General features: G+C 49.2%; 1 protein-coding gene across 1 annotated transcript in view; it reads left to right on the top strand.

The window, feature by feature from the left end:
- The first annotated feature begins 2,665 nt into the window (after positions 1 to 2,665).
- LOC135030952 (NADPH--cytochrome P450 reductase) overlaps positions 2,666 to 13,070 on the top strand; it is a 170,142-nt gene continuing 159,737 nt past the window's right edge. The window contains exon 1 of the mRNA XM_063953975.1: positions 2,666 to 2,898. Coding sequence (XP_063810045.1) covers positions 2,751 to 2,898 — 148 coding nt within the window. The 5' untranslated portion in view covers positions 2,666 to 2,750. The remainder of the gene's footprint in view (positions 2,899 to 13,070) is intronic.

Below are 13,070 nucleotides of genomic sequence, written 5' to 3'. Positions count from 1 at the left end.
CTTGTATCAGGAACAGCAGGGTCCTCTGTGATATGCAATACCTCTTTTATCGCCACAATCATGTACTGAATGCTCTTAGCCAGTTTAGGATTTAATCTGGCATCACTATAGTCGACACTGGAATCAGAGTCCGTGTCGGTATCTGTATCTGCTATCTGGGTAAATGCACGTTTCTGTGACCCCGAGGGGGACTGAGCTTGCGACAATGCATTCTCCATGGATTTTCTCCATGTCTGGTTCTTAGACTCAGGTTTATCTAATCTCTTAGTCAACCGAGCCACATTTGCATTCAAAACATTCAACATATTTACCCAATCAGCCGTCAGCGGTGCCGACACGGTCACTCCCACAGTCTTTTCTGTCTCCACTCCAGCCTCCTCCTGGGAAGAGCACTCAGCCATGTCTACACACACGTACCGACACCTACAATCACACTTGGGCTATAGGGGACAGACCCACTGCAAAGCCTGTTAGAAAGACACAGAGGGAGTTTGCCAGCTCACAACCTAGCACCTATCCCGGTACTGAAACTTTATATACAATGCCTCAGACCTGTTAGCGCTTTTAAAATAAAGATAATAGCACCAAATGTACTGTGCCCCCCCCCCCCGTTTTGCACCCTGTTACTAGTACAGCAGTGTGGAGGTCAGGGCCAGCGTCTCTGCAGCTTCTGTGAAGAGAAAATGGCGCCGGTTAGAGCTGTGAGGGCTAAGCCACGCCCCCTCACCGGCGTGCTTCAGTTCCGCTCATTTTAGCATATTTATACTGGCGGGGGTCTATATTAAGTGCCCAGGCACTTTTCATATAACTTTTACCAGTTTATTTCAGGTCTACATGCTGCCCAGGGCGCCCCCCCCTGCGCCCTGCACCCTGTTGGTGCCGCTGTGTGAGTGGGAGCATGGCGCGCAGTGCGACTGCTGCGCGGTACCTCAAGACCTGAAGTCTTCTGCCGTCACTGAAGTCTTCGATTCTTCTTTTACTCACCCGGCTTCTTTTTTCTGGCTCTGCAAGGGGGGTGACAGCGCGGCTCCGGGAACGAGCAGCTAGGCGCACCAAGTGATCGGACCCTCTGGAGCTAATGGTGTCCAGTAGCCTAAGAAGCAGAGCCTTCGAACTCACAGAAGTAGGTCTGCTTCTCTCCCCTTACTCCCACGAAGCAGGGAGCCAGTTGCCAGCAAAGCTCCCTGAACATAAAAAACCTAACATAAGTCTTTTTTCAGAGAAACTCAGTAGAGCTCCCCTGTGGGTATCCGTTCACATGGTCGACCATGTTATGGTCGACAGTCATTAGGTCGACATTGACATGGTCGACATGGACACATGGTCGACACATGAAAATGGTCGCCACATGAAAGGTCGACACGTGAAAAGGTCGACATGAGTTTTTTAACTTTTTTTCTTTTGGGGAACTATTCCATACTTTACGATCCACGTGGACTACGATTGGAACGGTAATCTGTTGCGAGTGAAGCGGTAGTGGAGCGAAGGCACCATGCCTGAAGCATGGCGAGCGAACGCGGTGCACTAATTGGGGTTCCCAGTCACTTTACGCAAAAAACGACACAAAAAAAAGTTAAAAACTAATGTCGACCTTTTCATGTGTCGACCATTTTCATGTGTCGTCCATGTGTCCATGTCGACCATGTCAATGTCGACCAACAGTGGTCGACCTAATGACTGTCGACCATAACATGGTCGACCATTCATACCGGAACACCCTGTGTGTGTCCGTCTCCCAGGGCACAGTATCTAACTGGAGTCTGGAGGAGGCGCATAGAGGGAGGAGCCAGTTCACACCCCTTTTAAAGTCTTAAAGTGTCCATGTGTCCTGCGGATCCTGTCTATACCCCATGGTTCTTGAAGCATCCCCAGCATCCTCTAGGACAGTGGTTCTCAAACTCGGTCCTCAGGACCCCACACAGTGCATGTTTTGCAGGTAACCCAGCTAGTGCACAGGTGTATTAATTACTCACTGACACATTTTAAAAGATCTGCAGGTGGAGCCAATTATGTCACTTGTGATTCTGTGAGGAGACCTGCAAAACATGCACCGTGTGGGGTCCTGAGGACCGAGTTTGAGAACCTGTGCTCTAGGACGTATGAGAAATCTGGTAAAGTATTGGGGGCAAATGACAATCAACCATTTGCAAAACAGCAAATGGCTGTTTGACAGGTTGGTATGCAGTCATAGGAGCAAATTCAATTTGCTTCCTGTACATGGGGACTTAAACTGAATAAACCCTCACATCACTGCAGAGTGCAGTGATGAGTGAAGGAAGTTGAAATATAGTATAACCATGTGTTACTGCTGCTACTTCTGTGACACATCAGGCATGCCCCTTTCCTCCACTCCCCCACCCACGGTGACAGGGCGCCATTGCTAGGGTTGCACACTATTGCAGCACGGACGTAGCTGAACCGCCCACGGAGTATTATACAACTGCTGCTGCTCAGCTGCTGCCCCGGTCTCACCTCTGCCCAACTTCGTTCTCCCAGCGTGACGTCACCCGCCCTCATTCCACCGGCTCTCCAGCGGGCCAGTCACACACAGTACAGACGGGGGAAGTGGGCGGGTTCAGGAGCGTACCAACGCGAGCTGAAAAGTAGGGGGGTGCGGGAGTGGCGGCGTGTTCTGCTCTCTCTACGGTTTTTCCCAGTAACCCGCTTCCATAGTATTCCCGTGCTCTGCTAGTTATGACGGCGGAGCCGCTATCACACAGCGTTTTACACGGTGATTACACTGATATTTCATGACTGCCAGGCCCCGGACACCCCGTTTCTCTGCTGGGGAGTTGGCATCGTCCATCAGTCAGCTGACGTGCTGGTGGTGTCAGGCCGGAGTACAGAGATCATTGTCCTTCTTTCTGCTACCTAGCGGCTTAGCGAGCACCGGTGCTGGTAAGTGATGGTGAGCGGGCTGACACGCTCGTTATCTAGTGAGTTTGTGGGGGAACGCTCGGTCGTGCGCAGAGTCTGCGCTTGTTGTCAAGGAGACGCGACCCCTGCTAGGCCAGTCACGTGTCGCCGCAGGGTCCTAGCGCCGGCGCGTTTGTTACCTGGGACTGTCTGACAGGTCTCGCGTTAGATTAGCAACCTGAGTGGGGTGACCACAAGGCTTTGAAAATTGCTGAGAAAAATTAGGCCACGTAGCAGTGTCAGTGTTGGCCAACAGGGTGTACGTTGCAGGGGCATTAACACTGGTCTCCTTTTATAACGCTTTTTAAAAATAGTAATCCAAAAAATTAAGTATTTTATTGGTTAAACATTGTAGACCAACATGCACCTGACGCTGGGTGGCCACGTATTATTAACATTTCCCATCAGCATGGATTAGAGTGCTACCAGTGATAACCCCCTTTCACATCGCAAACCCGTTTTGGACCCATTTCACACTGCACTTCAACCTGGGTTATTCCGAGGTTGGCCACTTTCAAATTCCTGCTGCTGTATGCAGTGTGCTGCCTCTGTGTGTCTACTGTCTAGGGCAGAGGTTATCAACTCGGTCCTCGGGAGCCCACACAGTGCATGTTTTGCAGGTAACCCAGCAGGTGCACAGGTGTATTAATTACTCACTGACACATTTTAAAAGGTCCGCAGGTGGAGCTAATTATTTCACTTGTGATTCTGTGAGGAGACCTGCAAAACATGCACAGTGTGGGCACCCGAGGACCGAGTTTGAGAACCTCTGGTCTAGGGTTCTGGCTGCTGACATCATCAAGGGAGACACAGGAACAGCTAATCAGTGCATTTTGCTGATTGCTGGTTTGGATAACCCAGGCAAGGCCCTTTTGCACTGGGTTGATTCTATATCGGAGTGGGAGAAGGGACCTTCTGACGTACCTAGGGGAGGAGACATGTCACCAGGGGGAGGAGCTACGGGCGAACAGGGTACCCGAAAAGTACCCTTGCGGGCTCGCGAAGGCTTGCTTCGCTCGCCACCTGATTACTAAAGGTAATAGTTGGTGGCGTGGATAGTAGAGGAACTACCTGGCTGGTCTAGCTCCTCCCCCTTGTGTTGTGACTCCTCCCCCTGATGGAACAGGTCCCTTAGCCCACTTGGATCTACCTTCAACCTTTTGCACTGCACTTCAACCCGGGTACCTGTGTATAACCCTGCTTTAGTCTTGGGTTGAAATGCCAAGTCAGTCGACGCCGGGAAATTACTTGGCGCTTTCACACTGCACCTCATCCCGGCAATAACCCAGGTTATTTTGGCAGTGCGAAAGGAGTAGTACTATGCATGGTGTTGCACAGCCCTACATAGTTTCAAAATCATTGCTGTGGTACGTCTATGTATAAAAGGGATGTACTTATAATGCCGGCGTTCAAGAGACCAATGCCGAAATCCTGACCTACGCCATTTTACCGGCGGTCGGAATCCCTACATCCCCCTTCCTTTTAATTCCCTCTCAGTTGGAGGGTCCACGCCACCAACCGAGTGGGAATAGAACCTCGGCACCGGGCCCAAAGAGTAGTGAGTGCAGTGAGCCCACAAGGGACTCGCTGCTGGTATACCGCTGTCTGTATCATACCGCATCCGTATAAAATGCTGGTGTTAGGTAGCTAACCATTCTGGTCTTGCAGAAGGAGCGCACCACTGACTCATTGGAGATAAATAGTCCTTTAACATTGTGGTAAACTAACTACATACAGTATAAAAAAAAATTCAATTTGTCCTCACGCTTTGGCAGTAAACAATGTGAAAGTGGCAGAATATGATTTATGGGATATGGAAATGGTTTACCACCCCTTTCTCTGACGTCCTAGTGGATGCTGGGAACTCCGAAAGGACCATGGGGAATAGCGGCTCCGCAGGAGACTGGGCACAACTAAAGAAAGCTTTTAGGTCACCTGGTGTGCACTGGCTCCTCCCACTATGACCCTCCTCCAAGCCTCAGTTAGATTTTGTGCCCGGCCGAGGTTGGATGCACACTAGGGGCTCTCCTGAGCTTCTAAAAAGAAAGTATATAATTAGGTTTTTTATTTTACAGTGAGACCTGCTGGCAACAGGCTCACTGCAGCGAGGGACTAAGGGGAGAAGAAGCGAACCTACCTGCTTGCAGCTAGCTTGGGCTTCTTAGGCTACTGGACACCATTAGCTCCAGAGGGATCGACCGCATGGAACTGGCCTAGGTGTTCGGTCCCGGAGCCGCACCGCCGTCCCCCTTACAGAACCAGAAGCAAGAAGAGGTCCGGAAAATCGGCGGCAGAAGACATCAGTCTTCACCAAGGTAGCGCACAGCACTGCAGCTGTGCGCCATTGCTCCTCATACACACTTCACACTCCGGTCACTGAGGGTGCAGGGCGCTAGGGGGGGGCGCCCTGAGCAGCAATAAAAACACCTTGGCTGGCAAAAATATCACAATATATAGCCCCAGAGGCTATATATATGTGATAATTACCCCTGCCAGAATCCTTAAAAAAGCGGGAGAAAAGTCCGCGAAAAAGGGGCGGAGCTATCTCCTTCAGCACACTGGTGCCATTTCTCCCTCACAGCTCCGCTGGAAGGAAGCTCCCTGGCTCTCCCCTGCAGTCTACACTACAGAAAAGGGTAAAAAAGAGAGGGGGGGCACTAAATTTAGGCGCAGTATATATAACAGAAGCTATAGGGGACATAATTCAGTTAGTCCCTGCATTATATAGCGCTCTGGTGTGTGCTGGCATACTCTCACTCTGTCTCCCCAATGGGCTTTTGTGGGTCCTGTCCTCTGTTAGAGCATTCCCTGTGTGTGTGCGGTGTGTCGGTACGGCTGTGTCGACATGTTTGATGAGGATAATGATGTGGAGGCGGAGCAGATGCCTATAGAAGGGATGTCACCCCCTGTGGGGCAGACACCTGAGTGGATGGACTTATGGAAGGAATTGCGTGCACGTGTCGACTCCTTACACAAAAAATTTGACGACATGCCAAATGCGGGACAGCCGGCTTCTCAGCTCGTGCCTGTCCAGGCGTCTCAAAGGCCATCGGGGGCTCTAAAACGCCCGCTACCTCAGATGGCAGACGCGGATGTCGACACGGATACTGACACCAGTGTCGACGACGATGAGTCTAGTCTAATGTCCACTAAGGCCATTCGTTGCATGATTGAAGCAATGAAAGAGGTGTTACAAATTTCTGATATAAACCCAGGTACCACTAAAAAAGGTATTATGTTTGGGGAGAAAAAACTACCCGTAGTTTTTCCCCCATCAGAAGAATTAAATGAAGTGTGTGAAGAAGCGTGGGCTTTCCCTGATAAAAGATTGGTAATCTCTAAGAAGTTACTAATGGCGTTCCCTTTCCCGCCAGAGGATAGGTCACGTTGGGAGACACCCCCTAGGGTGGATAAAGCGCTCACACGTTTGTCTGAAAAGGTGGCACTACCGTCTCCGGATACGGCCGCCCTCAAGGAACCTGCTGATAGAAAGCAGGAGGCGATCCTGAAGTCTGTATATACACACTCAGGCATTATACTTAGACCAGCTATTGCGTCTGCTAACCATAGAGCATATAAAAGACTCAGTCTTATACATGAGAGATGCACAGAGGGAGATCTGCCGGCTGGCATCTAAAATAAGTGCATTGTCCATTTCTGCTGGGAGAGGCTTATGGACTCGCCAGTGGACAGGGGATGCAGATTCAAAAAGGCACATGGAAGTTTTGCCTTATAAGGGTGAGGAGTTATTTGGGGATGGTCTCTCGGACCTAGTTTCCACAGCAACTGCTGGGAAGTCAGCATTTTTACCCCATGTTCCCTCACAGCCTAAAAAGGCGCCGTTTTATCAGGTACAGTCCTTTCGGACTCAGAAAAACAGGCGTGGAAAAGGCGGGTCCTTTCTGTCCAGAGGCAGAGGTAGGGGAAAAAGGCTGCAACAAACAGCAGGTTCCCAGGAGCAAAAGTCCTCTCCCCCGCTTCTTCCAAGTCCACCGCATGACGGTGGGGCTCCACAGGCGGAACCAGGTACGGTGGGGGGCCGCCTCAAAAATTTCAGCGATCAGTGGGCTCGCTCACAGGTGGATCCCTGGATCCTGCAAATAGTATCTCAAGGGTACAAACTGGAATTTGAGGCGTCTCCACCCCACCGGTTCCTAAAATCTGCCTTGCCGATTACTCCTTCAGACAGGGAGGCTGTGCTAGCGGCAATTCACAAGCTGTATTCCCAGCAGGTGATAATCAAGGTGCCCCTACTTCAACAAGGACGGGGTTACTATTCCACACTGTTTGTGGTACCGAAACCGGACGGTTCGGTGAGACCCATTTTAAATTTGAAATCCTTGAACACATACATAAAAAAATTCAAGTTCAAGATGGAATCGCTCAGGGCGGTTATTGCAAGCCTGGACGAGGGGGATTACATGGTATCCCTGGACATCAAGGATGCTTACCTGCATGTCCCCATTTACTATCCTCACCAGGAGTACCTCAGATTTGTGGTACAGGATTGCCATTACCAATTCCAGATGCTGCCGTTTGGACTCTCCACGGCACCGAGGGTGTTTACCAAGGTAATGGCGGAAATGATGATACTCCTTCGAAGAAAGGGAGTTTTAATTATCCCGTACTTGGGACGATCTCCTAATAAAGGCGAGGTCCAAGGAGCAGTTGTTGGTGGGAGTAGCACTATCTCAGGAGGTGCTACACCAGCACGGTTGGATTCTGAATATTCCAAAATCACAGCTGGTTCCGACGACACGTCTACTGTTCCTGGGTATGATTCTGGATACAGTCCAGAAAAAAGTTTCTCCCGGAGGAGAAAGCCAAGGAGCTGTCATCTCTAGTCAGAGACCTCCTGAAACCAAAACAGGTATCTGTGCATCACTGCACGCGGGTCCTGGGAAAGATGGTGGCTTCTTACGAAGCAATTCCTTTCGGCAGGTTCCATGCCAGAATTTTTCAGTGGGACCTGTTGGACCAAATGGTCCGGATCGCATCTTCAGATGCATCACCTAATAACCCTGTCTCCAAGAACCAGGGTGTCTCTGCTGTGGTGGCTGCAGAGTGCTCATCTTCTAGAGGGCCGCAGATTCGGCATACAGGACTGGGTCCTGGTGACCACGGATGCCAGCCTTCGAGGCTGGGGGGCAGTCACACAGGGAAGAAACTTCCAAGGACTATGGTCGAGTCAGGAGACTTCCCTACACATAAATATTCTGGAACTAAGGGCCATTTACAATGCCCTAAGTCAGGCAAAATCCCTGCTTCTACACCACCCGGTACTGATCCAGTCAGACAACATCACGGCAGTCGCCCATGTAAATCGACAGGGCGGCACAAGAAGCAGGATGGCAATGGCAGAAGCCACAAGGATTCTCCGATGGGCGGAAAATCACATACTAGCACTGTCAGCAGTGTTCATTCCGGGAGTGGACAACTGGGTAGCAGACTTTCTCAGCAGGCACGACCTCCACCCGGGAGAGTGGGGACTTCATCCAGAAGTCTTCACGCTGATTGTAAATCGATGGGAACGGCCACAGGTGGACATGATGGCGTCCCGCCTAAACAAAAAACTAGAGAGATATGGCGCCAGGTTAAGGGACCCTCAGGCGATAGCTGTGGACGCTCTAGTGACACCGTGGGTGTACCAGTCAGTTTGTGTTCCCTCCTCTGCCTCTCATACCAAGGGTACTGAGAATAATAAGAAAACGAGGAGTAAGAACAATACTCGTGGTTCCGGATTGGCCAAGACGAGCGTGGTACCCGGAACTTCAAGAGATGATCTCAGAGGACCCATGGCCTCTGCCGCTCAGACAGGACCTGCTGCAGCAGGGGCCCTGTTTGTTCCAAGACTTACCGCCGCTGCGTTTGACGGCATGGCGGTTGAACGCCGGATCCTGAAGGAAAAGGGCATTCCGGAGGAAGTCATTCCTACGCTGATTAAAGCCAGGAAAGATGTAACTGCAAAGCATTATCACCGCATATGGCGGTAATATGTTGCTTGGTGTGAGGCCAAAAAGGCCCCAACAGAGGAATTTCAACTAGGTCGATTTCTGCATTTCCTACAAGCAGGAGTGACTATGGGCCTGAAATTAGGCTCCATTAAGGTACAGATCTCGGCTCTGTCGATTTTCTTCCAGAAAGAACTAGCTTCACTACCTGAAGTTCAGACGTTTGTGTAAAGGAGTGCTGCATATTCAGCCCCCGTTTGTGCCTCCAGTGGCACCTTGGGATCTCAACGTGGTGTTGAGTTTCTTAAAATCACATTGGTTTGAGCCACTTAAAACCGTGGATCTAAAATATCTCACGTGGAAAGTGGTCATGTTATTGGCCTTGGCTTCGGCCAGGCGTGTGTCAGAATTGGCAGCTTTGTCATGTAAAAGCCCTTATCTGATTTTCCATATGGATAGGGCGGAATTGAGGACTCGTCCCCAGTTTCTCCCTAAGGTGGTATCAGCTTTTCACTTGAACCAACCTATTGTGGTGCCTGCGGCTACTAGGGACTTGGAGGATTCCAAGTTACTGGACGTAGTCAGGGCCTTGAAAATGTATGTTTCCAGGACGGCTAGAGTCAGGAAAACTGACTCGCTATTTATCCTGTGTGCACCCAACAAACTGGGTGCTCCTGCTTCTAAGCAGACTATTGCTCGCTGGATTTGTAGCACAATTCAGCTGGCGCATTCTGCGGCTGGACTGCCGCATCCTAAATCAGTAAAAGCCCATTCCACAAGGAAGGTGGGCTCATCTTGGGCGGCTGCCCGAGGGGTCTCGGCTTTACTACTTTGCCGAGCTGCTACTTGGTCAGGGGCAAACACGTTTGCAAAATTCTACAAATTTGATACCCTGGCTGAGGAGGACCTTGAGTTCTCTCATTCGGTGCTGCAGAGTCATCCGCACTCTCCCGCCCGTTTGGGAGCTTTGGTATAATCCCCATGGTCCTTTCGGAGTTCCCAGCATCCACTAGGACGTCAGAGAAAATAAGATTTTACTCACCGGTAAATCTATTTCTCGTAGTCCGTAGTGGATGCTGGGCGCCCATCCCAAGTGCGGATTGTCTGCAATACTTGTACATAGTTATTGTTAACTAAAGGGTTATTGTTGAGCCATCTGTTGAGAGGCTCAGTTGTTTTCATACTGTTAAACTGGGTATAGTATCACGAGTTATACGGTGTGATTGGTGTGGCTGGTAGGAGTCTTACCCGGGATTCAAAATCCTTCCTTATTATGTCAGCTCGTCCGGGCACAGTGTCCTAACTGAGGCTTGGAGGAGGGTCATAGTGGGAGGAGCCAGTGCACACCAGGTGACCTAAAAGCTTTCTTTAGTTGTGCCCAGTCTCCTGCGGAGCCGCTATTCCCCATGGTCCTTTCGGAGTTCCCAGCATCCACTACGGACTACGAGAAATAGATTTACCGGTGAGTAAAATCTTATTTTTAAGGCCATTTATGCGCAGTCTCTACTTCCTCCTCCTTTGACTTCAACCTGACTGCTGGCTGATGACCTTGGTAGATGTATCTGATGGCTGTGTGACACATTTTGCATGTCATTTTGCAGACTGCAGCTGATGGGTTTTATGGTCTCTTTTAAGGGGGGTACACATGGAGAGATCCGTGCTTAATTTCTAAGCAATCTGACTAGATTGCTTAGAAGTTAAACACGGGTGCCTCTGTGTGATTGCCCCACAGCGATGCTCAGCCCTGCACGTCGCTATCACTGCTACTAGATTGTAGGCATAATCTAGTAAATCGTTCATGTCACCGCTGTGTGAGGTGAGTGCCCCCCCCCCAAGTGGTCTGTGCTAGATCACTCAGCGCACATCTCCACGTGTGTACCCCCTTTAGTATCTCTTGTGTTGTATGTGGGAGTCTCATGTTTCCAGGTTTCATCTTGCAAAGCCTTTAAATGTTATCTAGATGTGAAATGTGAGATAACAGGTCCTTACACAACCAGCATTTCTATTGCAGACGTGTCCTGTGTACCTTTAAGTCTGCTTTGTTTGCATTATATCATGTGCTACATTATCAGTGACTGTGATGTACATAATGTGATGTACATAATTTTGATTGTGCTTATTTGCAAATGTTATAATATGTAGAGACGTGCCCTTTGGTACCATACATATTAACTTTTTATATTGCTAACTTTTTGGCTTTTATGGGTACTCACTGGTGTTAAATAATTTGACAGCCAATAACAATGATGACAAGCTCTGGTAACGAGTATTTGCGGTTGGGTGGGCAGTGGATGGCACTTGATCCTAATGCATTAACGTGCAGTGAACACAAGTAAATAGTACAGACAGCTTCCCAAAAAGTTTTTATGCCATCATCACTCCTGACTTCAAGTGGGTATGAGTTCATTTGGAACCAATAGGTTCCATTCACATAGCCATTTGCGTACTTTTACTTAGGTTAAAATATTTGTTAGTGATAAAATGGTATCCGTTTGGATGGTCGACCATGTTATGGTCGACAGTCATTAGGTCGACCACTATTGATCGACATTGACATGGACACATGGTCGACACATGAAAGGTCGACATGAGTTTTTCATTATTATTATTATTATTATTATTATTATTATTATTATTATATATTTTTTCTTTTGGGGAATTTTTCCATACTTTACGATCCACGTGGACTACGATTGGGAACAATAATCTGTGCCGAGCGCAGCGGTAACGGAGTGAGGCACCTTGCCCAAAGCATGGCGAGCGAATCGGTGCACTAATTGGGGTTCCCCGTCACTTTACGCAGAAAATGACACCAAAAAAGTAAAAACAACAACTTGTGTCGGCCTTTCACGCGTCGACCATGCCAATGTCGACCAATAGTGGTCGACCTAATGACTGTCGACCATAACATGGTCAACCATTCATACCGGAACCTGATAAAATTAGTTTAATGCCAAGTACTAAAACTTGTGTTTAGAGAACCACTTGATATATTAATAAAGTATTTGTGTTGTATGGACAACATGCAAACCCTGGACATATATTTTCATATGAGTATGTTCTCCTGTGACCTGCTGTAGTGAAAATCATAATGGCTTTCTGTAGTTGGCTCACTATTTCACTCGCATTAATGGGCCCGTGGCTTGCCGCGGGCTTGCTGCAGCGCCCGGCGCTATGCATTTGCCCCCTGCTGTAAGCCCGCTTGCTGCATGTTTCTGCCTGCACTCTCTTGAGATACAAACATAAATCCACGGTAAGTAGGGCTTTTTCCCCTTACCAAGATCGTCTCGTACGTGTTTACTTAGAGCTCTTTGTGCTTAACACTGAGCCTAATGTGCCCTACACATTGAGCGATCCGCCGCCGAACTGCCCGACGGCGGATATGGCCGACGGGCGACCCGGCGGCGGAGGGGGAGTGAAGTTTCTTTACTCCCCGACCCCCCACCCCCTTTACCCGGCTCCATAGAAGTGCAGACAAATATGGACGAGATCGTCCATATTGGCCTGCAGGGCACCAACGATGAACGAGGGCGCGGGGCCGCGCAGCATTCATCGCTGGTGCCTCCATACTGAAAGATATGAACGGTATCTCGTTCATTAATGAACAAGATCGTTCATATATTTCATTACTATCGCGCAGTGTGTAGGGCCCATAAGAGTTCACGTACGTTAGCTGTGGGTTTACCATGTTAAAGCTTGAGGCTATTCTGCTGCGGTAATTAAATATGCCAATAAAGGGGCGATTTAACAGTGTTTTGGGTACCCAAAGCAATTCAATTGTTGCTGTGGTCAGGCTCCTATTACTTCTGAAGCGCCCAAAAGCACTAGGTTTAGCTACGCAAAGCTGCTAAATCCAATTGAATTACTGCACACAACACAAAAAGACCAGTTTGGGTGCCCAAACGGCGCACACTTTGCGCATCTCTGCTCGCTTTCACTGGAGGCGGTGAGCAGAATTGTCGGCGCCCACTGCATTCACTCCGGAACAGAAGAACAGTTGGATTACTGTCAACGTGAGACCTCTAGTGCATAGGTCTGCAAACTTGGTCCTCATTACCCCCACACAGTGTATGTTTTGCAGGTAACCCAGCAGGTGCACAGGTGTATTAATTACTCACTGACACATTCTAAAAGAGCCACAGGTGGAGTTAATGATGTCACTTGTGATTCTGTGAGGAGACCTGCAAAACATGCACTGTGTGC

This window comes from Pseudophryne corroboree, chromosome 2 (genome assembly GCF_028390025.1).
Source record: "Pseudophryne corroboree isolate aPseCor3 chromosome 2, aPseCor3.hap2, whole genome shotgun sequence".
Taxonomy (NCBI): Eukaryota; Metazoa; Chordata; class Amphibia; order Anura; family Myobatrachidae; genus Pseudophryne; species Pseudophryne corroboree.
This window is presented reverse-complemented; position numbering and strand designations above follow the sequence as displayed.